This window comes from Lissotriton vulgaris, chromosome 7 (genome assembly GCF_964263255.1).
Source record: "Lissotriton vulgaris chromosome 7, aLisVul1.2, whole genome shotgun sequence".
NCBI lineage: Eukaryota > Metazoa > Chordata > Amphibia > Caudata > Salamandridae > Lissotriton > Lissotriton vulgaris.
Genome location: NC_141695.1, coordinates 607,546,451 through 607,570,167, shown reverse-complemented (window position 1 = coordinate 607,570,167; position 23,717 = coordinate 607,546,451). Strand labels below are relative to the sequence as shown.

At 45.3% G+C, this 23,717-nt stretch overlaps 1 protein-coding gene across 2 annotated transcripts in view; it reads right to left on the bottom strand.

The window, feature by feature from the left end:
* Positions 1-4,586: 4,586 nt before the first annotated feature.
* RECQL5 (RecQ like helicase 5) overlaps positions 4,587-23,717 on the bottom strand; it is a 769,601-nt gene continuing 750,470 nt past the window's right edge. For both annotated transcript variants that reach the window (XM_086930748.1, XM_086930749.1), the window contains 2 exons: positions 12,970-13,042; positions 4,587-6,132 (listed from right to left, as the gene is read on the bottom strand). In XM_086930748.1, the coding sequence (XP_086786874.1) occupies positions 6,029-6,132; positions 12,970-13,042 (177 nt within the window). In that variant the 3' untranslated portion in view covers positions 4,587-6,028. The remainder of the gene's footprint in view (positions 6,133-12,969; positions 13,043-23,717) is intronic.

The following is a 23,717-nucleotide window of genomic DNA, read 5'->3' as shown; positions in this document are numbered from 1 at the left end:
ACCAGTTTCCATACTAATTCAAAAGGTTCAGAGGGTATTCCAGAAGGCCAGCGTGCAGGCCAACAGGGGCTCGCAACCCTCTTCCCTGGTTGCAACAGCCACCCAAGCACATTAGTTTGCCCTTAGTGTCACATCCCCATCCAGTGTTGGGCAGGAGGGGGGGCTAGTGCCTTAATTTCCTCTCTGGTGTTGATCCATCACGTCTAACCACTGGATTTCTAAATCGTTCAACACAGCGATCCCCACCTTTTCATTTTCCCCCGTTAACTATTTCCCACACCACAGTGAATATCAGCACACCTGTACATTTTGCTGCAAGAGGGGCAAGTGTTTCTCTCCAAGGGTGCTCCCTAGAGGGTACCGGATTCTGAAAGAGGAGAAGGTTATTCCTTTCACTATTGCCTCATGCCAAAGACTGACAGGGGTATCAGACCTATATTGGACCTTCGGTCTCTAAATGGAAAAATTAAAAATGCTCATGCTAGCCCAGATCATATCTGCCATGGACCTAGGTGACTTGATGGCATACTTGGACCTGCAGGATGCATATTTTCATATCCCTGTCCTGCAGTCCCATAGATATTACCTGCGGTTCAAGGTAAGGCTAGTAGCATTTTCAGTTTGCACTGCTCCCTTTAAGCCTCACCAGTGCCCCTTTGGTGTTCACAAAGGTGGTGGTGGCCACTCTCTACGTCTGGAGATCGGGATATCAGTTTTCTAATTCCTCGTGACATTGTTGGGGTTCACTGTCAATGAGCCAAAGTCAAGCCCTACTCCTTCCCAGACACTCCCCTTCATCAGAGCCATTTTGGACACGGTTCAGTATTGTGACTTTCTCCTTGAGAGTCCAGGACATTCAGGCTATGATCCCCCATCTTTTAGCCTCTGTCCTGGAGCTCAGTGATGTCAACTCTGAGGCTGCTGGGCATGATGGGTTCCTGCATCCTGCTGGTCAAGCATGTGAGGTGGCATATGCAGACTCTGCCATGGGATCTGAAGTCTCATAGAGCCCAAAATCAAAGAGACTTCATCGACCACATCTAGATTTTGGAGAAGACCACGACTAATCTGCATTGGTGGTTATTGGACTGTGACAGCGACAGACCCCACTCCCTAACCCTTCTAGAGCTGACAGGGGAGATTGATGAATCCCTTCTGTTTTGGGGTGGCCTGGGAGAGGTCGAGGTCAGAGGTCTCCAGCAGAGACCCGGCTCCTTATCAAAGTCTCAGAGCTCTGGGCCATCCATTTGGCAATAAAATCCTTCCTTATTCCCTTTAAGGCAAGGATGATATAGGTGCTCACGGACAACACCACCGCGATGTGGTATTGCTACACACAGGGCAAAGTGGGGCCAGGGGCCTAATGCCAGGAGACATAACACCTCTGGAAATTGCTAGACCATGGAGGGGTTTTCCTGTAGGTGAATCACCTAGCAGGTTCTTTGAATGCCAGGGTAGACAAACTCAGCAGGCGATACCTAGTGTATTAAGAGTTGCAGTTACACATGGAGGTGGCGCATGGTCTCTTCACTGATGGGGGAGAACCTTGGCTCCATCTATTCGCCACCACAGAGAATGCTGTGCATTGGAGTTTCCAAAGTGTCTCTCGCTATGAGACAGGTTCCGCCTAGAGTGGAACTTGGGACTTCTGTATGCCTCCCTGCCGATACTTCCTCTGCCCTAAGTTCTGAGGACGATCAGGACCGACCGACTGCAAGCCATCCCAGTGGCCCTGTATTGGGCATGGAGAGTATGCACTCAGAGTTTCTGAGCTTGAGCAGGTGTTCTTCAATCAGGCTGCCCCTCCAGGGTGACCTGCTGTTGCAGCAACAAGGGTGGGTTCTGCACCTAGGCCTTCATAATCTCCACCTTTATGCATGGAGATTGAACAGCGACAGCTGAACACCTTTGACCTTCCTCCAGAGGTGGTTGCTGTCACCTTGGCAGCCAGGTATCCCTCAACAAAAACTACATACGCCTTTTGGTGTAATAGATTTATGGTTTGGTGTAGTACGCACCAGACTAACTCCCTCCAGGCTAAGTTGTGTTATGTTATGTTTGTTTTGTACCTCACCCAACAAAGATTAGAGTATTATCTTTTGGCTCTTTTGCACTTTTTCCAGCTGCAGGGCCAGCCCTCATTGTTTAAATCAACGGCTGAGATGAGTTTAAAAAAATACCTGTAACACTTGTTTGCTCCCTCTCCTTTTCTCAGGCCACAGTGGGACCTTAACTTGGTCCTCACATATTTCAGGCTCTCTTCTTCCCAGAGTTCTGCAGTCGCAAGCATCCTTCTTGCTGAAACTGACGCATTACAAGACTAACAATCACTCTGACGGCATTCTATCCTCCATCTCACCCCTCTAAAAAAAGAGATGAGACCCCCATTGCTTGGACCCCAAAAGAGCCCTGAGCTTTTACATCAATCGCAACAGAGGACACTGGGTAGATGATCAGCTCTATGTGGGGTACAAGGAGAGAAAAAAAGGTAAGGTCATACACATACAACCATCTCCTGCTGGTTCGTGCTCTGCATCAGGAACTGCTATACATTGGCCAAAAAACACCCTCCAGAAGAACTGCAAGCTCATTCCGCCAAGGCCAAGGTTGCTACCACTGCGTTGGTGCGTGGAGTTCCTATCCTGAGCATCTGCCAGACCACTATGTGGGCATTACTCCACACTTTCAAGAAGCACTACTGTCTGGACTGTCAGGTTCAAGGAGAGGGGCATTTTGCCCACTTGTGCATGTAGGAACTTTTGGTTTAACACGATTCACAGACCCACCTCCTAATATGACCTGCTCTAGTATGTATTCTAAAGGTGAGGAATCAGCAGTTAGAAGTTTCTATCAGATGAATATGTTGCCTACCTTTGTTAGTACTTTTTATGGTAGAGACAATATCTAACCACAGATTTCTTACTGACCCTCCCCATCATCCCTGTTCTATGAACTGGACTTCAAATCCATTAAGAACCCAAGTCCAGGAGTCTGTACACTGGTGACAACCAATTTGCTATTGGGCTCAGAGTCTGGCGACACAGACAGCCTTGAAAGCAACGTATGTCAGCATGCAGGAGTGCTCAGGTTATCCACCTTGTGCTCACATGGTTTCTTTTTGTTTGTTCAACTCTTTTCCCTCCTGGACAGCAGGGACAATATCCTGATCACCCTAAATGAACTTTCGTTCTTTGAAATACCCGGTAAAAACATAGCACATTTGGAGTGCAGCGGACCCTTGTGTTTTTTGCACCTATTTAGGTTCCGCATGTCATTTCCGGAGTGGAACCGGTTGGTGCTACTCTCCGATGTGCATAGGTATTACAGAAAAATTTCTGGATCCAGCCTGACGCCTTGGGAACATTCAAAAGGTGACAACAAATCTGCTGAAAAAGGGCTTTACCGAAGGTAAGTAGCTTGATCTTCCTGTCCGCATGTAGAGCAGGATTTGAAAATTTAGATTTTTTCATGTCGTCATGATTACTATTGGTGTTACAGGAGAAGTTTACCCCCCAAATTTTACTTTTCTACAAAATGACCCCAAGAACAAGTTACAGTACTCTGAAAGCTGGAGATAGGGCTGGTTCAATTCTCACACAAACCGTGTGAAATAAACGTGAGCTATGGCAGGGAGTAGGAACGCTTAGCACTTCCACCTCACTGGCAAAAGTTTGGGTTGTTTCAAAGAGGTGGTTGTGCTACTAAAAAGCTCTTGTTGAGGGCTATAGCCATTTTAGTTATCTGCTATTCAAGGTTACAAGGGATTTCCAGCCTGATGATGTGAAATGATGCAAGCATGTGAATGTATGCGAACTCCAATGCTAGCGAAGTATCTGAAATGTAACTTTACCAAAACTGAGGTGCTAGAAATAACTAACGGCAATGGAAGAACTCTCCCTGACTTAGGAGTATGAGAATAGCTCCCCTACCACTTCCTAAGGACAAATCCCTGGGTATCACTCGCTTTAAAAAGAGCTCTCCACAAATTAACAGGTAAAGGGGGTCTACAGTGACTATTTAAATGCTGTATATATTTAGATGTGTCCTACCTCACCAGTGCTTCAGTGAGAGCTACTTGCTCACCTTTAAGACCTGATTATCACATATCAGTCTGCATGTTAGCTTCTCAACCTCCCCCTAAGCAAAGGTGCAATGCAATGCATTCAGAAAGAAGCTGTTCATGTTATTTACCATTTACAAAAATAGGATCATGTCTCTGTAACAGACTTTCGCTGGCTTGCAGTAGCCATAACTAAACATGATCATGCCAGCGGGTAATGACTCAGACTATGGGGCACTAAACTATGCAATATACTGCCACTGCAACTAAGAACAATTGAGCCACATAACGCATTTTTAAGGGCGCTGAAAACTCTTAGACTCCACGTCTAATGTGCTGCCCTTTTCCTTCCTTTGATGGTTTTGTCCCTTCCAGTCATGAAATTTCCTGGTAACCATTGCGCTTCGTAAGAAATAAAATCAAACCAAAATCAAATTCCTCTGATTACACAAGGAACTGGGAATGCCTGGATGTCTCAGGCGAACATGATGACATTCAGCAGACAAATAAATCAAGTCAAATTACAAGAGAGGAAAAAGGGGAACATATCATTTTATTGAGTATTTTTCATGACAAAGACTTCCTTATTGTGTTATTGATTCCATATCTTCTTGTTTCACGCACATTAATGTATGGTGGCAGCTAATGATGATCTCCAAGCCATATGGAGATACAAACCATGACAAACCTCTGGCACGGAATGGTGATTTTTGTGAAAACAGCACATCTGAAGTTTGAACATGACCAATGGATGGTTGGCTCCTATGTCAACACCAACACATTCTCTTTCCTGAGAATAAATACTAACAGGCACTAAACGACCGACATTCAAAATGAAGATTTATAACAGAAATATCGGTTCCTCCCCTGCTAAAGAGGAACATTGATGACTCCCTGAGCTGTGGGGTTTGCACTAGGCTCCCCAGTAGAGTTTTTAACTTAAGGCTTGTAAAGGAAAGCTAGCATTAAAGTATCAAGTCCACAAAAGACTATCTGGGGAACTAAGGAGGTGACAAGGCTGTAAAAGAACTCCCAATTGCGTTCCTTCCCAATCTAAAGTGCACTGCCAAGGAAGGGCTGTGACTGCAGTAGGGTTCGTTACAAAGTACAGTATCTATGCACTGTCTGGCACTAGAGCAAGTCTTCAGAAGAAGCAGTATCCGTTCACTGCCTAGGGTGGACTGTGACTGTAGGGGGGCTTTTCACAAGATCCAGGATCTGCGTAATGCCAGCGCAGCTTTGCAAAGTCTGTACATGGCCACCTCCAGCGGTCCCTGCAAGTAGATCTTCACAACATCCATTACCAGTACCAAGGGTAGCTGCTGTGGGGAGACGCAATGACTTAAGAGACATAACAAGATGTCTTACCAGAGCTAGCTGTGCAGTATCCATACATGGTAGGGCAGGGCTTCACTAGGTGCACTCCCAGAACTAGTAGGGCAGGACTTCACAAACTGCAGTAGAAGTGGTGCAATGGAGTAGGTCTTAATAAGCAGTGGCCTAGGAGGCAGGACTTCACAAGGCGCACTACTAGCATAACAGAATCTGCAAGAAGAAGATCTTCACATGACGTGTCACCAGCACCAGCAGTGGCCACAGGTGGCAGGTCTTCACAAGATGCACTACCACTACTAGCACTGTAACATCTGTATATTGTAAATGGTTGCTGTCATCGAAGAGGCTCGTCTTCACAAGGTGCATTACTACCTTTAACCGTAGCTCCAGAGCAGATCTTCAAGACCGAGGAGCATTCGGTGTGACTGTCATTCACCATATCCAGTTGAGCCAACAAGTTGAAACAACAATGGCATTATCCACTAGATTGCCTGTCTTGCTGGCACTGGCTAGCGTGAGGCCCCAAATCTTCGGAGTCCAGAAAGAAGTCCGGCACAAACACTTTCCAAAGCAAACTGACTTGCGGTCCACTGGACATGATGTGGCTAGAGTATGAACCCAGGCAAAGCTGATCTATTGGGCATCAGATACTAGCACCTCTTGCCAGTCTTCCTCACTCTCACACTTCGCTCGGGTCTTGAAAAACTTCTTAATCAGTCGATGGGCGTCTTCTTTCACTGGAGGACAAAAAGTTGATATAAGTGGGAAGATGAAGGAATAAAGGAGGCAATGGTGTAGGAGGTGGAAGAAGAGAAGAAAGAAAGGGGACAAGGAACAAAGTGGAGTGGAAGGAATGGAAAATTGTTGTAGAAAGGGAGAGGAAATGAAAGAAAGAGGAATGAGGGAAAGAAAGGGAACAATGACAAGGATGAAATGAGGGAAAATAAGTGGAAAAGAGGAAATGAGAAGGAAGGAGAATGGACAGAAAGGGAATGGAGAGAAAGGGGAAGGAGGAGGAAAGGAGAAAGAGAGAAGGGACCCAGGTAACATGAGAGGAAAGGAACAAAGACAGACAAACGTGGGTGGGGCGGAAGAGGGGGAGCAAGAACGGAATATGTAAAATGAACAAAAAAAATGGAAGTTAGAAGTGGGAAGAAAAAGATGGGAGAGAAGAAAGAATGGAGAAACACAAAGGGAGAAAAGAAGGGAATGAATAAGTAGGAAGGGAATTAGGAAGAAGAGAAGGAAAGGTAGAAGGTGGAGTTTAGAAATTGGGAAATGGGGACAGGATGCAGAAAAGAGACAAATTAGTAACAAATTGATCAGGGGAGAAATAGAAAATCAGCAGTAAATTGGGAACGGGGAACAGAGCGAATGGATAGGAGAAGGGAATATAGGGAAGAGGAGATGAGGAGGATATTGAAGGATAAAATAGAAAAATGAAAAAGGAGGAAGAAAGGACAGAAGTGGCAAGAGTAAAAGTGAAAGCAATGAATAGAGGGGATGTGTTACAAAGGTACAATAGCGGAAGGCCAAAAGATAAAGAACGGAGACAGAGTGCATGAAAAGAGGTGACAGTTAGTGGGAGAAGATGAAATCAAAGTGGAAGACAAAAAGGTTGTAGAGGGTAAAGTGGAGAGGAGAGTAGATTGTGGTGCAAGAGAAGTTCAGAGAGGAAGAGATGGACATATGTCAGAAAAGACGGATTCAAACACTTGAGTTTAAATTACAGCATCAACGGTAGACTTAGATTTCCCAATAGGCAGTTTCCTCAGAAAGGCTAGTAGGACTTAATGGTATCAGGCTCTCGCTGACACAAAATGAACCTCAAGCCTTTCAGAGCCTCTTGGGAAATGCCCCAATAAACAGATATGTTTCTATACTAGGCAGAAGAGTTACTTAACTTCCGTAACAATATATCTTGTAGAGACACAGTCTAGCTGCAGATTGCCTAACTTAGAATACCTCCCCAGGCGTCAGACTGGATCTGGAAAATCCTTTTTCTCCAGTAATACCTCTGCAAGCCGGGAGGCGGTGTCGCCCAGCTCCGTCCTGACGTCCTCCACGGAAGTGACATCAATGGAGCCATATATGAACCTCCCGGCATGCTGACATAAGTTTTCTACAGGAAACTTTTCCGCACCGCAACACGAAGCCATGCAAAAACTGCGATAGCATAGGAACAGTGTGTGTTAAAAAAGAGCAAAATTGTAAAAAAAACAACGATAAGTAACATAAAAACGAGAAACAGTATGAAGTTGAAAAAGCACCCAGTACCCGTTGGGACTAAAGGGAGCTCACAGAGCACTTGCTGCAAGAATGGGCCCAACTAATTGTCAAGCCGTGCGCACCTCGAGGGTGTAACAGCCGCGGCACAAAAGATAGGACAAGCCAGACACAGCTTGTCACCATAGGAGGGAAATGAAAAGAACCACCATATTGAAGCACCATGTTGCAAAACAAGTGAGTAGAAGTGAATAACCAACAGAAAGTTCACTACATACTCCCTCCAGGGATTGAATGACTGTACCACCAAAGAGAAACTAACCCAATCGACTGCCATAGAAAGATGGAGGCACAGTGTGGACGTTGGGTCGAAATTAAAAACAGAATAACACCACAAAGGTGGAGCAACATGAAAAGACAGTGAAAAGTATAGACTTCAACCATCTAAAAACGTGGACGGAGTGGCGAGCCAAATGGCTCGAAAACCGAACAACACACCCTGCGCCAAATGGAAGTTGTGAGAACACGCCACCAACCAAACACTAGGACAGAGGGGAGGCCGAAGGGCCCCACGCAGAACACACCCTACACCAGTGTGAGGTACGAGCGCACACCTCCGAAAGACCAAGGTCACCAAAAAAGGTGGGGCTAGGTGGAAAAACACCATATGAAGAGGCTTTCGCAGAGCGGGGAGGATAGGTGGGTGTGGAATCTGCCACTAGACTGTCTCTACCAGATATATTGTTACCAAAGGTAAGTAATTCTTCCATCTGATAGAGACATCTAGCCGCAGATTCCTTCCCTTAGAATAGATACCAAAACCATACCCCAGAGGAGGAGGGTCCGCGAAAAAACCACCAAGTCCCAGGAGAACATATTTGTCAAAAGGCTGGACGAAACACGGTGGGAACAGCAATGTCAGAGCAACTGACATTAGACCCAGAAAACTCCATAAGGAACATGACAACGGTAGAGCATATACCACAGCGGATGCCAAAACGATACAGGGGACAGTCCGAAGACTGTCTGGCCAAGAACTGGAGCCGCAACAGGAGGCCCGTGTGTGTAAGAAAAAACATATGAATTGTGTACCCCCTAGGACATGCGACAACAGTGGCAGGGCCGAACCCAGAGGCTATTGTCAACAGAGACAAAAGAGTCACCAGGGAGCAAAATCTCAGTAGGTAGGCATGCAGCCAAAGGTACCAAAAGGTACCACCATGAGGGGACAACATGCAAACCAGGAACACATTGGGGGACTCTATCCCGGAGGAGAGAGTGAGTAGGAAGGCCAGGTACTAGGGCAACAAGAACCTAGTATTAGAGTACCCCGTGTAGAATCTAAAAAGAGACAGGAATGTTGCCACAAATACGTGAAGGGATAAAACCCTAACCAGGGGAGTCGCTCAATTGGTACCACTGTAGCGGTGTGAGGCAGAACAGTCAAAGAATGCAGAAAAAAACAACAGTACCCCGAGAGGGAAGAAACCTGGTCTTCCGCGAGGCAGGCGGTAACCTAGACCACAAGACTGTCAGTAAGGGATTGAGAAAAGGCACAGACAGAAGCCCGTCACCAGAAGCACACATCGTCATAGACTGACACCGTCTACCAACAAGGAGAATGCCAAGAAGAAGATATGCACAGTAATGCTACCTAAAGAAGCAACGGTGCCAGAAATGGGAGTAAGAATTCACGCTCAGAAAAACAGCTGGTGGGGAGTTTACCACCAGTGCTACAAATATGAGTAAGAACCCACACCCGGAGAAACAGCTGGGGTGGAGCACAGATCCAGTGGCAGAAAGATATAGACAGGTGCCATTAAGAAATATGCACAGGGCAGGAGCGGGAAAAACCGAACCCCCTGTCCTGCAAGAGGCAAGGGTCCAGAGACGCCGCTAGGGAAGTGGGTTAGGAGGCAACACACGGCCGAGACTGAGCCGGCATGAACTTCCCTCACCATAGGCAAGAACCCCTGACAGTGCTTGAGCCACAAGAAAGAATGTAGAGCACAAACTGTGTGCACCAATAAGGCGAGTATTCACAGAATACTGAAGAGACTGTTCCAGAACGGACCAGAGGGACCTGTCTCTCATGGGCGCAGGTCCACCCGTAGACCGGCAAGACAGACACAGTGAGTCTGCAAGAACACGCCAGGAAAAAACCGGCATGACAAAATCCCAACCAAACAGCAGGGAAGCATACCCTACTGAGGTGTGAATGTACTACGGCCCAACTGTAGACTACCCATTGTATCCCCCGGAGAAAGACCAACCCGATGGATCTCACCAGAGGAGACATCCTACAACAGTCGGAAGAGTCAACTTGCAGCAAAACTTTCCGGGTATGGAAGGGTAGCAATATAACTGCCAACAAATACGCCACATAGGGTAAGGCACAACCCTACAAAAGAAAGGGTTCCTCTTGAGACAAGCTCGTGGTCAGAGGCTCAAAAGAAAGGTAAACACAGCTAAACCAGCTGTACTAGAATAAGGAAATAACTCAGCTGAACAGCCACACAGCTCAGAACAGCTGTAACAGATAACAGAAGAAAGTGACAGCACCGTCACAAAACCAAAAATCCTCCACGAGGATTAAAACCTTGGAAAACCATCAAACATAGAAATGAGGCGTGTGACCGCCGAATCAGCATGGGCATCAAAAAGAGTAACCCCATCAAATCGTAGATCTCTAAGCCGCTCCTGGACATGCTCTGGGAAAACGACATCGCGGAACCATGCATGGCGGTACATGACAAGTGACCTGGCCATAGTCCAACCCACAGAGTCAGTGGTGTCCATGGCAGACCGAATCGAAAATTGCGCCATATCATGGCCATCACAGAATATGCGGGCCAGATTGTCACAAGAGTTCTCCGGCAAGGAGGAGAGGAAATGCCCAATAGAGTCCCAAAGGGCAAATGTAGCCCGAGCAAACACACACAATGTGTTTAAGGACCGGATACCCTCGCTGGCTCAGGTAAACACATCTCTGACACATGACTCCAACCACCGAGACTCCCGAGTGGGAGGATGCAACGGAACAGGAGTGGTGGAGAGAGCTGCCTGAATCACAAATCCACCAGCCACAGGATGGAGGGTCAAACAGGCAGGGTCCCCGGGAGCTGGGCGATGGGCTACAGCATGATCCACAGGGTCCTCTGAAAAGGGCCTTGTCCGCGCCCCGAGAAGGATGTCAAATAATGACTCCGCAAATGTTCCCCGAGCTCTGGTGGGGAAGATCCAGAAATGGCTCCGAAGGCCTAGAGACTGAGGGTGGCTGCATCCTCAAAATGTCTGCAGCTTTGCAAACAGCCCTGATAAACGTCCCACAAGCCTCTATGGGCCAGCGAGGCGGTGACAGTAAGTCATCAGTAGGTGACGGACGCAATCTAATCCGGTCGCGTAACAGAGGCTCAGCAAAAGGATGAGTAGGCTAATGCCCCACTAGCGCCCACTCCGGAGAGCGTTGAAACGACTCAGGGGGAGGGGATCCATTGGGACCACACCCTTCACCAATAAAGCCAGAGATGGTACCGGCACGAACAGTGTCGAGGCGATGTCGACCCGGCATCGTCGACCTCCGAAAAGGCCCCGACTGGCAGAGTGGAGCCTTCACCGTCAATCTCCATAAAGGCCTCGACAGTCGAAGTTGAACCGGCGTAGGCGACCTTCGAAAGGGCCTTGACCTGCCGAGTCGAGCCGGCGACCTCCGAAAAGGCCTCGACCAGCCGAGTCGTGCCGGTGTTGGCGACCTCTGGAAAGGCGGTGATCGACTGGAGTCGGACTGGCGATGACTCAACATCTCCCGAAGTGGAAACCTGCGGGGAAGGGTGTGTGACGACACTGTGGAAAGGCTAGACGTCGTGGGATGGCCCTCCAGTGACTCCGGAGTATGAGTCAGGGCACTCGGTCGGTGCAGAGGGTAAACCCGCAGGCGGAGCCCCAACCTGAGTCCCTACTCCCACTGTGGGGCCCTAAGGCGCACCAGGGAGGGAGGACAAAGCAAGAAAGGACTGCAGGGCCCTGCAGTATTCCTCCATCTGAGGTTGAGTCACCCCAGCACCCGGCAAAGACCGGGAGCCGCAGGCCCTGACATGATGTCGACGCGGAGCCGACGATTTCCGCAAATTCCATTTGTGCTTGCCCGAGGTAGGCGAATGACGGCAACAGTCCTGGGACCTGCCCCGAGCAGGAACCTCCTTGTGTGAGGACCGGCGCTACGTGGACATCTCTGCTGGAGAAGGAGACACGTGTCGGGAGGGGTCCGTTCGGGACATCCGGGCAGACAGCAGCTTCATGCGGCGCTCCCAAAGGGATTTCGGCCGCAGCTGGCGGCAAGCGGCACACTCCACAGAGTCGTGGTGCTCGCACAAGCACCACATACAGATTGCATGAGGGTCCGTCGCTGACATCTGTCATGAGCAGGACCGGCACGTCTTAAAGCCCGCAGGCATCGAACACACTGTTCCTGGACGCAAAAAGGCATTGAGAAGGCTGAAGATAAGAAAAACAGGCCAGAAGTATCCCTTTCCTGCCGGGAGGGGCATAATGGCTCCATTGACTTCTGTGGACAACGCCAGGACGAAGCCTGGCTACGCTGTCTCCCAGCATGAGGAGTTATTGCTGAGGAAAAGGATTTTCCGGATCCAGTCTGACGCCTGGGGACATATTCTAAGTTAAAGAATCTGCGGCTAGATGTCTCTATCAGATATCGAATGCATGTTTTGTCAAACGTGAATAACTGCAATACGTATGTGAAAATCCCCTATCACTTATTTCCACCTTCTGTCGCACTGCAAGGCACAGACAACATACAGCTTACAAGTACGCAGTGACAAAATTTAATAAAGAAGGTAAATGCTAAGGCTTATTCCTGCCCATTTGACTGGCTCTGGGTGGTGACAAACTGCCTAGATTTCCAAACCCACATTGCTTGCCTTCGCTTGCCACAGTGCACAGCACAGTTCTCGAGGCATTTCACTACTGCAATAACGTATTCTGTCCTAGACAGATGTCGCTACTCTAAACGCAGCACTTTCCTAAAGGGGCCTTCTTCCTCGAAAACATTTCACAGCCCTAAGGTGCATCACTGACTCAAGAACACTGCACAGCTGTGGTATGTCTCCCTACTCCCAATCTAGAACACTGTGCACTGCTCGTGCAGCATGCATCACCACTATGTATATAGAACGCTGGAGTATCCAGGAATGGTGTTTAGTGTTGAAGTATGCCACCCTAACCCAGAAACAGTGTGCAATCTGGAAAGTGTCACTATTCTACGAGTATGAAGTGCAAGAAATTCGCTTTAATGCCCCAACACTACTATGCAGACCCAGAGGACATCTCACCATTCTTCCGCAGGGGTTTCTTCTCACTGGACAGGAAGTGGGTGAGCTGCCTGGCGAAGGCCTTGAACAATTCCTATGCATGAGAAATAGGAGAAGGGTGTTATGCAGCATGAAGAAAAAAGATTAAAGAGGAGTGTCTAAACAATCCTATACTTTGATTACGGTACGGATGGGCTTCCGTCTGAACTATGCCAATGCCCTCTCTTTGACTGGCCAACCTGGACGCCTCCTTTCGATTAAGAGTTCTACATAGTCTTTGCTGTGATGACCAATAAATGTTGTTGCTTGTCCATCTGCTGAGGATTCAGTCTTCCTGGTGCCCAGGGAGTGCAGATTAGCATGCTCTGCCCCAGTCCCGACACAATCTATGGGATTTCTACCTCAATGCATTGTTTGCTACCATCCTACGCGCATACTACTACATCTTAGCCCTTTCAATGTTAAGACAATATGAATTATTCAGTACATTTCTATCTACTTTAATAATATAAAAAGGCAATATCAGGTAAGGCAAAAACAGATCTCACTTTTGATCTATTCTTGGACATATCTATTAAAAATAAAATATTGTAATGCTGTTGACTGGAGCTGAAATGCTGAAATCCGCTTATAAATAATACCAGCAGACCTTTCTAACTTGTGGGGAAACTATTTGATATACACGCCATTATATTATAAGTGTTGTGATAAATCACCACCTCTAATGTGTTTTAAGTACGCTAAAACACAGTTGTAGTACACGCGGATTCGCATTTCTTTCTGCAGCCCAATAGAGTGCCTAAGCAATGAATAAATAAGCATGGATTTATAAAATGTTGAACAGCTCATAACAATGTGTGCACTACTAACGAAAGCAGCTTACGGTTCTGCATAACGTCTGACAAAAGATTAATTCCAAATGTACTTCTGCAGTGCGATGTTCCCTACTGAAATATACTGCCCTCCTCCCACATATTCCATGTCTAGCAGCACACCTCTCTCCATGGCTATCGGTTTTTAGGTCAGACGTTAGGCAAGACCTTTTGATTTTATTAAACAGGTATATATTGCTGCTGCGTTATTCACACTTTTCCTCTGTTTACTAAAGCAGACCTTATGCAGCAATGCGTCAGCCCATTTCAGTCATAAGCTAACTTCACTGAGTGACAGCAGTCAGCTTTTTTACAAGGAGCACATCTGCACACAAAATAGTTCTTTTCAGTGCCAGAGACAACTATGGCAACAAGTGCTTTTCGAAACCAAAAAAAGTATACTTTTAGCGAATTTTTTTTATATTGTCAAGGGCCCAATAGCTCCCCCCACATACAGCGTTTTCCAAAAATCATGACAAAACAAGTACTGACAAAGGCAAAAAGCTGTCAGCCCATGCCAGACCTATTGGCTATGCCAATGCTTATTTTCAGATTTGGCACTAAGAGGCTATAGTTATGTATCCTGTTGTTGTCTAAGGCTTCAAAATTGGACAAAGTCATTTTAGACTCTGGTTTCCAAAGTTTCTAGTGTGAATAGTGTAGAACAGGGGTCTGCAACTTTTTCTGTAGTGAGCGCTACTTCTAGTTATTGAAAACCATCCTGAGCTACCGCCTAATAGGAGGGTGTTCAATAAGGGTAGATACAGTCTAAGTTACTTGCTCCTAGAGTATTCAGTCCTGCTCCAGTGAACATATAGCATTACGGCACTATTACCTCTACAGCAAATGTTAACTTGTGTGGACCACAAGGACCAAAAGTTGTGTCTGCTGTTTTTGAATCACACGGAGAAGTGCTAATCTTTATCAGATCCGCACTGTTCCTGGTCAGGGGCAGTGTCTGCCCCCTGCACAACTATCGTTCCCAGAAGGGACTCCTCTGTTGCAACAGTCTAGTCATCAAAATGATGAATCCTCTTCTAATGCAATGGCTCGCATAGATAAAGCTATATACTTCAAATACGTTTTTCCATCTGATGGTTTTATTGCTCCTCAATTTTTTGACTCATCAGATGTGGCGACATCAAATCACAACTTTTCCCTTTAAGTCCCAATGCATTTCAGACCACCGTGGGCCCTTCATCAGGGGAATAATTTCTGAAAAGAAATCAACAAATATGTTCAACCATTCATGGTGCATACAATGAAACTAAAAGAAAACAAACATTGTGCGACTTGCTATTCAGGCGAGTTCCTCTTTTGCAAATATGTTGAGGAGAGTGGCTACAGTATTGGAGTTATCTCTGCCTACAGTGGAGAAGTCCACTAATCCCCTGAATGATGTCCTTTAACAAGGTCAGTTGGGTGGAGCCTGTTCTCCCATACAGTGAGGCATACTGTTGGGTGCTTGATAAGCCTGATACAGGGGTCTCGGTGGATCGGGCTATAACTCGCAGGTACTTGCCGTGTGGGATTCCTTGCAGACTATGCTGCCATTGCTTTCAGATGGCCACGGGTCTAATATAGAACAGTTGATTTGAGATGGCAAACACCTAATGAGCTGAGTGTTTGGTGCGGCATGGATACCACTAATTTAGGAGGCAAGGTCATGGCATCCTCTGTGGCGCTACATTGTCGTGCCTGGTTAAGTACCTCAGGCTTTTCAGAGGCTGTACAAGCTGCTTTGGTTGATATGCCATTTGATGGCACCCATCATTTTGTGGCCCAGACCAGCTGGGCTTTACAGCATTTCCATGATAGAAGAAGTGAGACAGAGTCCTATCTTCTCTTTTTCTAGTTCTATACCTGTATGATTTTTTTTTCCTATACTAAGGCTGTATGGGGGATATTAATCTTTTAGTTCTTACACGGCTGGTCCTGTTATGAAAATACAATGGTGGTATAAGCTTGGCCTGCAGATGACACCTGATGTGGTGTTACTGCGGTTAGCAGATATGATTGTATCATTACTGTCATTGACAGGTTATGTGGTACAAGGATACATATTGCATAGGTTTTTTCCCTTATCTTTTTTCCGCTGATGATGAGCTTCATGCTCAAGAAGTCATTTGGTTGTGGTGTTTCTTCCAGTTAGGAAATATACCTATGCCTCATGCTTCTTTGGAAGCAGTTTGGTATGCTTGTATACCTTATGTTTGATTTTCAGAATCTATTATAGGGACATATTGCTTTTGCCTTTTGGAGACCTATTATGTAGGGAGTATTTTTATGGTTTACACCTACTCTGAATTTACACTTCAATGCAATTTTGGATTTGTTTTGACTGACATTGTTGTTTGATCGATCATTCATTTGATTGCAGTCCTTTTCATAAGCATTTTGGCAGGGTGCACTATGCTTTGAATTCAAGGGGTGCATGGATTGCTTTTGTGTTAGGTGTTTTTTGCAAACATTCGGCTACATTATGAGGGGGTTATGCCAACTTTACCCCATTCTGTGTTTTTTTCTGCGCAAGGGGTTTTGTCCCTTGAGATGTATTTCTCTTTCTGGGAGACGTTATATTACGAATGCTTACCTCCATTTATGGAGGTTCTATGATCTACTTTTATTCTTAGAAAACGGTTGATCTGCGATCACTGCTGGAATGCAGTGTCAGAATATTTTGACCTTAGGGGGTTAGCTTTTACGGCCATGTCCAGCATTTTCTGGGAGGATTTCTTCTTTTCTTAAAGAGAATGCTCACCTTTATGGTTCTTCTCTTCCTTAAGAACATCATGGTGTAGTATCACTTTCCTGATGGGAGGCTGGAAGTACTCTCTCATTTTGTACTTCATTTTGACCTACTGGGACCAAGTGTGGTCGTAAGTGTTCGCTGTTGGCATGGTTACATTTTCCTGTTTTTTGCTTTAGGCTGATGATAGTAACAGCCTCTCATGATAGTTTTGGGCAGTTGGCATTACTCTATTGCAAAGCCACCCAGGGTGTGTTATTGAAGGTGTGATCGTCCTTTCTTTTGTTCTATATATATTTTCTATTGTGTAGGTATAATGGGTTGGGTTTTTCAGTTCCATTTTATCTAGTTGGGTATATAGCGTACAGACATGTGTAATGTATCGGTGTTGTGCATATCTAGATATAGTTTTTCTATATGCCATAAGACCGGATAAGTATTATATTTTTTGCAAATCTTACTTTGAGTTGCAGTTTGCGTCTCTGCACTGTAGTTCTATCTGTGACTGTATGACAAATCTTGTCGATATATATATATATATATATATATACACACATTTATATTTATATATATATATATATATATGTATGTGTATTCTGAGTACAGATCGATATACGTATGTAAAGTTTGAGCTGCATAGATTTGTTCATTATTTATAGCAGATTCATATCTGGATGGTTTCCATCTTTCCATTTCTATGGGTTCTATGCGTTGTGGGACCTTTATACTGGTCATTTTATCTAATGACCTTTTTATTAAGGATAGACTTTTATTTGAGTCAGTTTTAGTTCTTGAGTTGGGCTTTCCGACTTTATGATGAATGTGTTTATTCATCTAGGCTCTAATGTGGATGAGTTCTGGAACATCTTTTTTCATGATTTCTGAGTACAGGTTCGTTCGAATATTTCCTTACTGGTGTAGAGAACTGTAAACTTACAGAGCATTTGTTTTTGCCTTTGACCCTTCTAGTCCATAGGCTTTATGGGTCATTTGCTACTGTTAAATGACGTCTTCTGAGTCAGTGTTACTTAGCTGCCCTTGGGGAATGGTTTATTCTCTGTGCCTGTATGGTTGTTTTATTTTCACGGCCTATGGTCCTTGCCACAGTTTTTATAAGGAGCTCAAGCTTTTTTCATCGAAATGTGACTGGTTCTCTTTGAGAACTTTTGCAGAAATAATTTGCAGACCCTCCGTCGGGTAGGTATAGATATGGTAGTTAATTCAAAAGCTAAGGACTCTGTAGCTAGATGTCTCCATCAGATGAACAGGTTACTTACCTTTGATAACACATTATCTGGTAGAGACAGACACAGATTCCTTACTACCCTACCCATCCTCCCCATTATACCCTTTTCATTGCTGGTTTTATACACCAGTGATCATTGTTTCATGTAGTTGTGTGATTCAATGAACCCTTTGTTCTTGCCTTATGGATCTTGACTTGGTATTGCCATAATATTAATTTCAGTTTTTTAGTTATTGTTTCAAAGATACATTGATCTTTTTTGACACACTGTTTCCACACCCAGTTTCTATATTGGCTCTGGGTTGTGAAGCAAAAGGTTTCACAGAAGAAACGGACATCCACTTGCCGGAGGGGACTTATATGACTTCACTGACGTCACAATCAGAGTTGATGTCATCACGGAGTCGTATGGCGCTGTCCCCGGCACACAGAGGTACTGCTGAAAAATTTCCAGATTCCATCTGACTCCGGGGGAGAATTCAAAATTTAAGAAATCTGCGGCTAGACTATGTCTCTACCAGATAACGCGTTACCAAGGGAAAGTAACTTTTCATCTATGCGAGTGATTACTTTAGAAGAAGCTTCAATAAATATTAAAATGTTGCTGACACGATTGTTACAACAGAGGAGTCCCTTCTGGGAACGATAGTGGTGCAGGGGGGAGACACTGCCCCAGACAAGGAACAGTACAGATCAGATTTACAGTTACACCTATGGTCAGTAGGTGATACCTCACTGCACTCTCAGTTTCTGATTAAATTTGACGATCCACAATAAGAAAGGAGTGCATTGGCATCTACACATTTTTAGAGTCTACTTTAGACTTATGCTCTCATTGTAAGGCAATAGATAAGATGACATTGCTGTCTCATCTTGAGTTAGAACACAAATGACTATTAGCAATAATACATTTTGCGAGGCCTATGCAGACTTCATAGATAACTACAACTAAACATATCTCGACAGTGACCACCACACAGTACAGCAGTAAGACAATGACAACACACAAATGAATCCATGAAGAGGTTGCTTTAAGAAGTCACAATGGAGCGAAAGAAAGGAAAAGAAAAGGAGAGTGAGAAATAAAAAGAAAGAGGGAAAGTAAGTGAAATGTGAGGAAAAAGGAAGGAGGAGTGAACGGAAGGAAAAGCCAATGAAAAAGAACATAGGGAGAGGATGGAAGGAATGCAAGGAAGAGGAAAAGAAAGGAAGAGACAAAGCCAGTGAGAGAAAGAGAAAATATATAAAAGAGAAAAGTAGGAATAAAGCATGAGGATTGAATGAGAGAAAGAGAGAGAAATGTATGATAAAAGCTTGAGAAAGGAGAAGAAGGATGAAAAAAGGCAAGGATAATAGAAACAAAAAGGAGAGAATAAGATGAGAAAAGGCAGAACAAGGAGAAAGAATAAGATTAAAAAACAAAAATAAGGGAAGAAAAAACAGAAGCTAAACAAAGGAGAAAGGGGAAATAAAGAAGGAAAAGAGCAAAGAAAGAAACAAGCGAAAGAGGAGGAAAGAAAAAGAAAGGTAGAATAAGATAAGAATAAGTAAAGAGCAAGTCAAGCAAGAGAAAAGTAAACTCAGTAGAATTCAAGTCAAGAAGGAAAAAGAGGAAGAAAAAAGTTAGAAACAGTCAAATAAAGGAGAGGAAGAAAAGAATAAGATAAGATATTAAAAAGGGAAATAACAGCGGAAAGGGGAAAAACAGAGTAGAGAAGCAGGAAAGGGGATAAAGGCTTGAGTATTGAAAGAGAAAAAGAAAAGGAAAGGAGGGAAAAGGGAGAGAAGTAAAATAGGAAAGGAGAAAAAGAAATAAAGTCAAAGGAAGACCACAAGAAATTGAAAAAGAAAGACAGGAAGAATAAAGAAAGAATACAAAGAAGAGATGCCGAGAATGAAAAAAGAAAGAAGGAAGGAGAATGGACAAAGTAGAAAGACCGAAAGAAAATGAGTTGAGAGTGAAAGGAATCACAAGAAAAAAGAAAGATCAAAACAGACAAGTAGAAAGGAGAAAAAGAAACCAAAGAATAGCGAAATAAGGAAACAAGTAGCAAAAGAATATAAATAGAATTAAAAAAAAGAAAAAAGTATTTTCCAGAAGAGAGTGAGCTACATCTTTCTGCTTTTTCCAATTCATAGGACCCACAGAAAGTGTTTCACTGTGTTTTAAAGTGCTGCATAGCATTTAGGCAGCTGCATATTATCAAATCAGGTGACAGTTAATTATTATGTGCCAGCTACTAAGAGGCAGCCTGAGAGCTGTTGGTAGCTCGTGATTGACCTGTGGAGTCCCATGGTGTGGAATGTTACTCTAGATAGGTGATACAGCTACAAGGTCATAATACTGGATGACTGCATGCAATAATAAATGCCTATAAAAGGATTAAGGGGGCATGGCCACGTAGGCAACCAAGATGGCGGCCTAGCAGGGAGCACCGAGTGGCACATCTCATCCGTGGCAGTCGCATGGCACCCCCAACACAAAGGGTATTAGGGTATCCTACCACCCTTACTGTTACCTAGCTCTGCTGCCCCCGAAAGCTGTAGGATACTAGCAGAGGTGGAATGGTGACCAGGGGCAACAGGGAGAGAGCTCTGCCTGGCTGTGGTGTTGGGGGCTGCTGCCGAAGGAAGATTGCGGCCTACAGTGGGTGCTGTGCCTTGGAGGCCCGGTCATGGCGGGTGGCACTGTTGAGCTGGAGGCCGTCCTCTCGTCAGGCCTGCCATGTCGGGCAAGACCCTTGCTTTTGCTGTCAGGTGATATGCCGCTCTTTGAGGTTGTACCGACACGTGGCCCGCGCTATCTACCGCTGGGACTTTAGCGGCTGCATCTCCTAGCTCTGTGTTCTGGGCTGGCGCCATGCTACCCACAGCAACAAAGAAGGCCCACATCTCCAGAGTGATGGTGACCAGCATGCGCCTCCAGGGCTGTGGGGCACTGTAGCCAGCCTTGGAAGGTAAGCCACAGACTGAGATGCCTTTGCAGAAGTGGTCGGATTGGCTGCAAGGTGCAGCAGGTTGGAGCCCCCCTGCGGAGTGACCAGCTTCTGCTTAGGGGACAGGGCTCTGCTTAATTTCCATTTGAGGACTCAAAATTGAGGCATTTTGAGCCTTGGTGTCTATTTCTCCAGATCCTCACTAGTATCATGGGGTCTTTTATAAATCCTGCCTGAAGAGATCATGTTGCACCAGCTATAATTCTTTGTTTAAAAAGCCCCCTTCTTTTACGGACTTCTGGGAGAACACGGGAGATGGTGGGCTTCGGCACTTAGCAGTTACTCGCTGTTGGCTGGACACGGCTGCGATCTGTCAGCATATTTAGGCCCTTCAGGGTACGGTTGGGTGCAACAGGGAAAGGGGGAACCAGATATGGCAAACTGTGTTTTGATGTGGGAAAAACCCCATGTCGCATGGACCTCACACTGAATGCACACAATGCATCTACGTTGGATGCGCCGGGCACCAGAGATACCTCAGCCGCACGCTTATTAGACCTTAAGTCCAGTCTTCAATCTATTGATGCTGAAATAGATACCATGGCAACCCAACAGGACTGCTCACTGAGTTGATGGGCCCGCACTCGGTCTGGTTAGACGGCGCAGGGCGGAGAATCTCAGACATGGAAAACGACCCAAAAGAAACCAAGGCCAAACGAGCCAAGTTGGAGAAGGTGACTTTTGTGGTGACAGTGAATACTGAGTATTTGGAGGCATGGTTGAGACAGAACAACTTGCAAATTGTGGAGGTTGCAAAGTCTACTGACACGTGTGGGATGGCTTTATAAATTGAAAAAGTCCTCACTGATATTATAGTCTGCAACATAAATTGAGAGAGTGCATCGTTTGCTGAGCCCTTGGCCACACCATGGCGCATCCCCACGGCAAATAATTGTATACCTATTGAATTTTTACGACTGCAACATTATCCTGAGACTAGTGTGAGCGCAAAGCTTGTTGAGACATCATAATATTACAATATCCATTTACCTCAATTTTTCAGCAGCAGCTTAGGAGGCGCAGTGAAATTGGGATAAAACGGATGTTTCCGCTTACCAACTGTACGAAGTTGTGTCCTTTAGAGTTCCCTATTAGATGGGTTGCGGACTCTGATACCTGGATTGCGGACTCTGACACCTGGGGGCAAGGCAACATAGAGTGATGGCCCGCCATAGATCAGTTACAATGGCAGGTTGATAACAGGATGAAACTCTTGTTCGTTCTAGCAGGTAGAGTGGCACGGTTTAAAATGGTGGTCCTTCCCAAGTTTCTTTACCTATTTATGAACATTCCCATCCCCCTAAATACATTTCTTTTTTACTCTCAAAACCCTACTGATTAAGCTGCTTTGAGTCAACAGTGCTGCCAGGATAAGCTGTAGCACGAAGACACTGCACTATGACCGGGGTGGTTTTGAGTCCCAGACCTCGAACTTTACTAAAAGGTGTGGCAATGCCACTTCGGGGCCTACTCGTATCACACCCAGATGACTGCCTCCCTTATCCTATTCCCAAACAGGATCCAATGGAGGGAGTTCCCCGGACATCCATACTCCCTCTGATTTGCCCAGGCCACAGAGAGAAGTCAAAACTGTGGGCGCTGCAAGTTGAGCATAGCGCTTGCTGTGATGTAGAGTGAGGAACACATTCTTATATTCACCGACTCTTCGACTTCACCACAACTCCATGGTGTCTATTACCATGGAGCGTCCGATACAGGGGATAACAACTAAAATAGGTTTGTTGTAATTTGGTCACTTATGTAGGGACGGGCACTTCCTTACAATAAAGCAATTTAAATCATGGCGGAACCATACTACCCTAGACTTCTTTATTTATGCTAGGCTCCAACACACAGTTAGGGATAAGATTCTGACATACCCTGCGGGACTCACGGACTTCATGCAATTGATTCATTTTCCAGATATGACGTATTGGGTGTCTCAGCTGTATGCCTGTGTGCCACAGTGTCGGACGAGTAAGGCAGAGCTGTTCAGACAGGTGTGGAAAACAGACTTGGGTAAACCCCTAACAGATGACAAATAAAAATACTGTTGCACTCAGACAGGTTGTATATCCCTGAATTACTGGAATAAACGACTTCACTTAAAATCTTTGCATAGGGCCTATAGTACCCCAGCTTGACCAAATTAAATTAACCCTATGTGCCACCACTATTGCACACGCTGCGGGGAGGAACCTGCTGGGTTCTTACAATTAGCTTGGAAAAAACCATTCATGACTACTGGCAGGCTGTCCTGTTTTGGAAGAGATGACAGATCAACACCTAGAGGCTACACCACTTATGGGATATGTAAGGCCAATCGGAGGGTGGCCATGAACTGAGGCAGACGAAAAGCAAGCACTGTCGATGAATGTCTAAGGGCCTGAAGGTATGTAATGATCACATTGAGAGTGGCATCTTAATGCTGCTAATGAATAACCTTACGGCCAGAAGATATATGGGACGCTCTTGCGGTGTATCTTGCGAGGTGAGAGATGGATATCCAAGTGGGTAGCCTGCTTAGTGACGACCCACCAGGATATGGCAAGAATAACATAACACCTACAGGTTGTGGATGATGGGGGGGCTGTAGCAACTGATCTATGTGCAGGAGTGATGCCTACTGGGGACCTGTGAGGAAACAGAGTTATGTTTCTGATATATAACTGTGCTCCACTGGGAGGACATGCTATTAGAACATTCGCCTGGACACTGGATAATTGGTGTAAAGGTTCCAAACTGCTCAATGTTGTGCTCTCTACGGTTTATAGATTGCATTTATGACATAAGAATAAGTCTTTGTTTTTCTGTACAAGATGAGAAATAGTTTTTTTTTTTTAAATGTCTATAAACCAACATCCCAACTTGGCTGAGGATCCTTCCAGTAGCCTCAATGGAGAGGC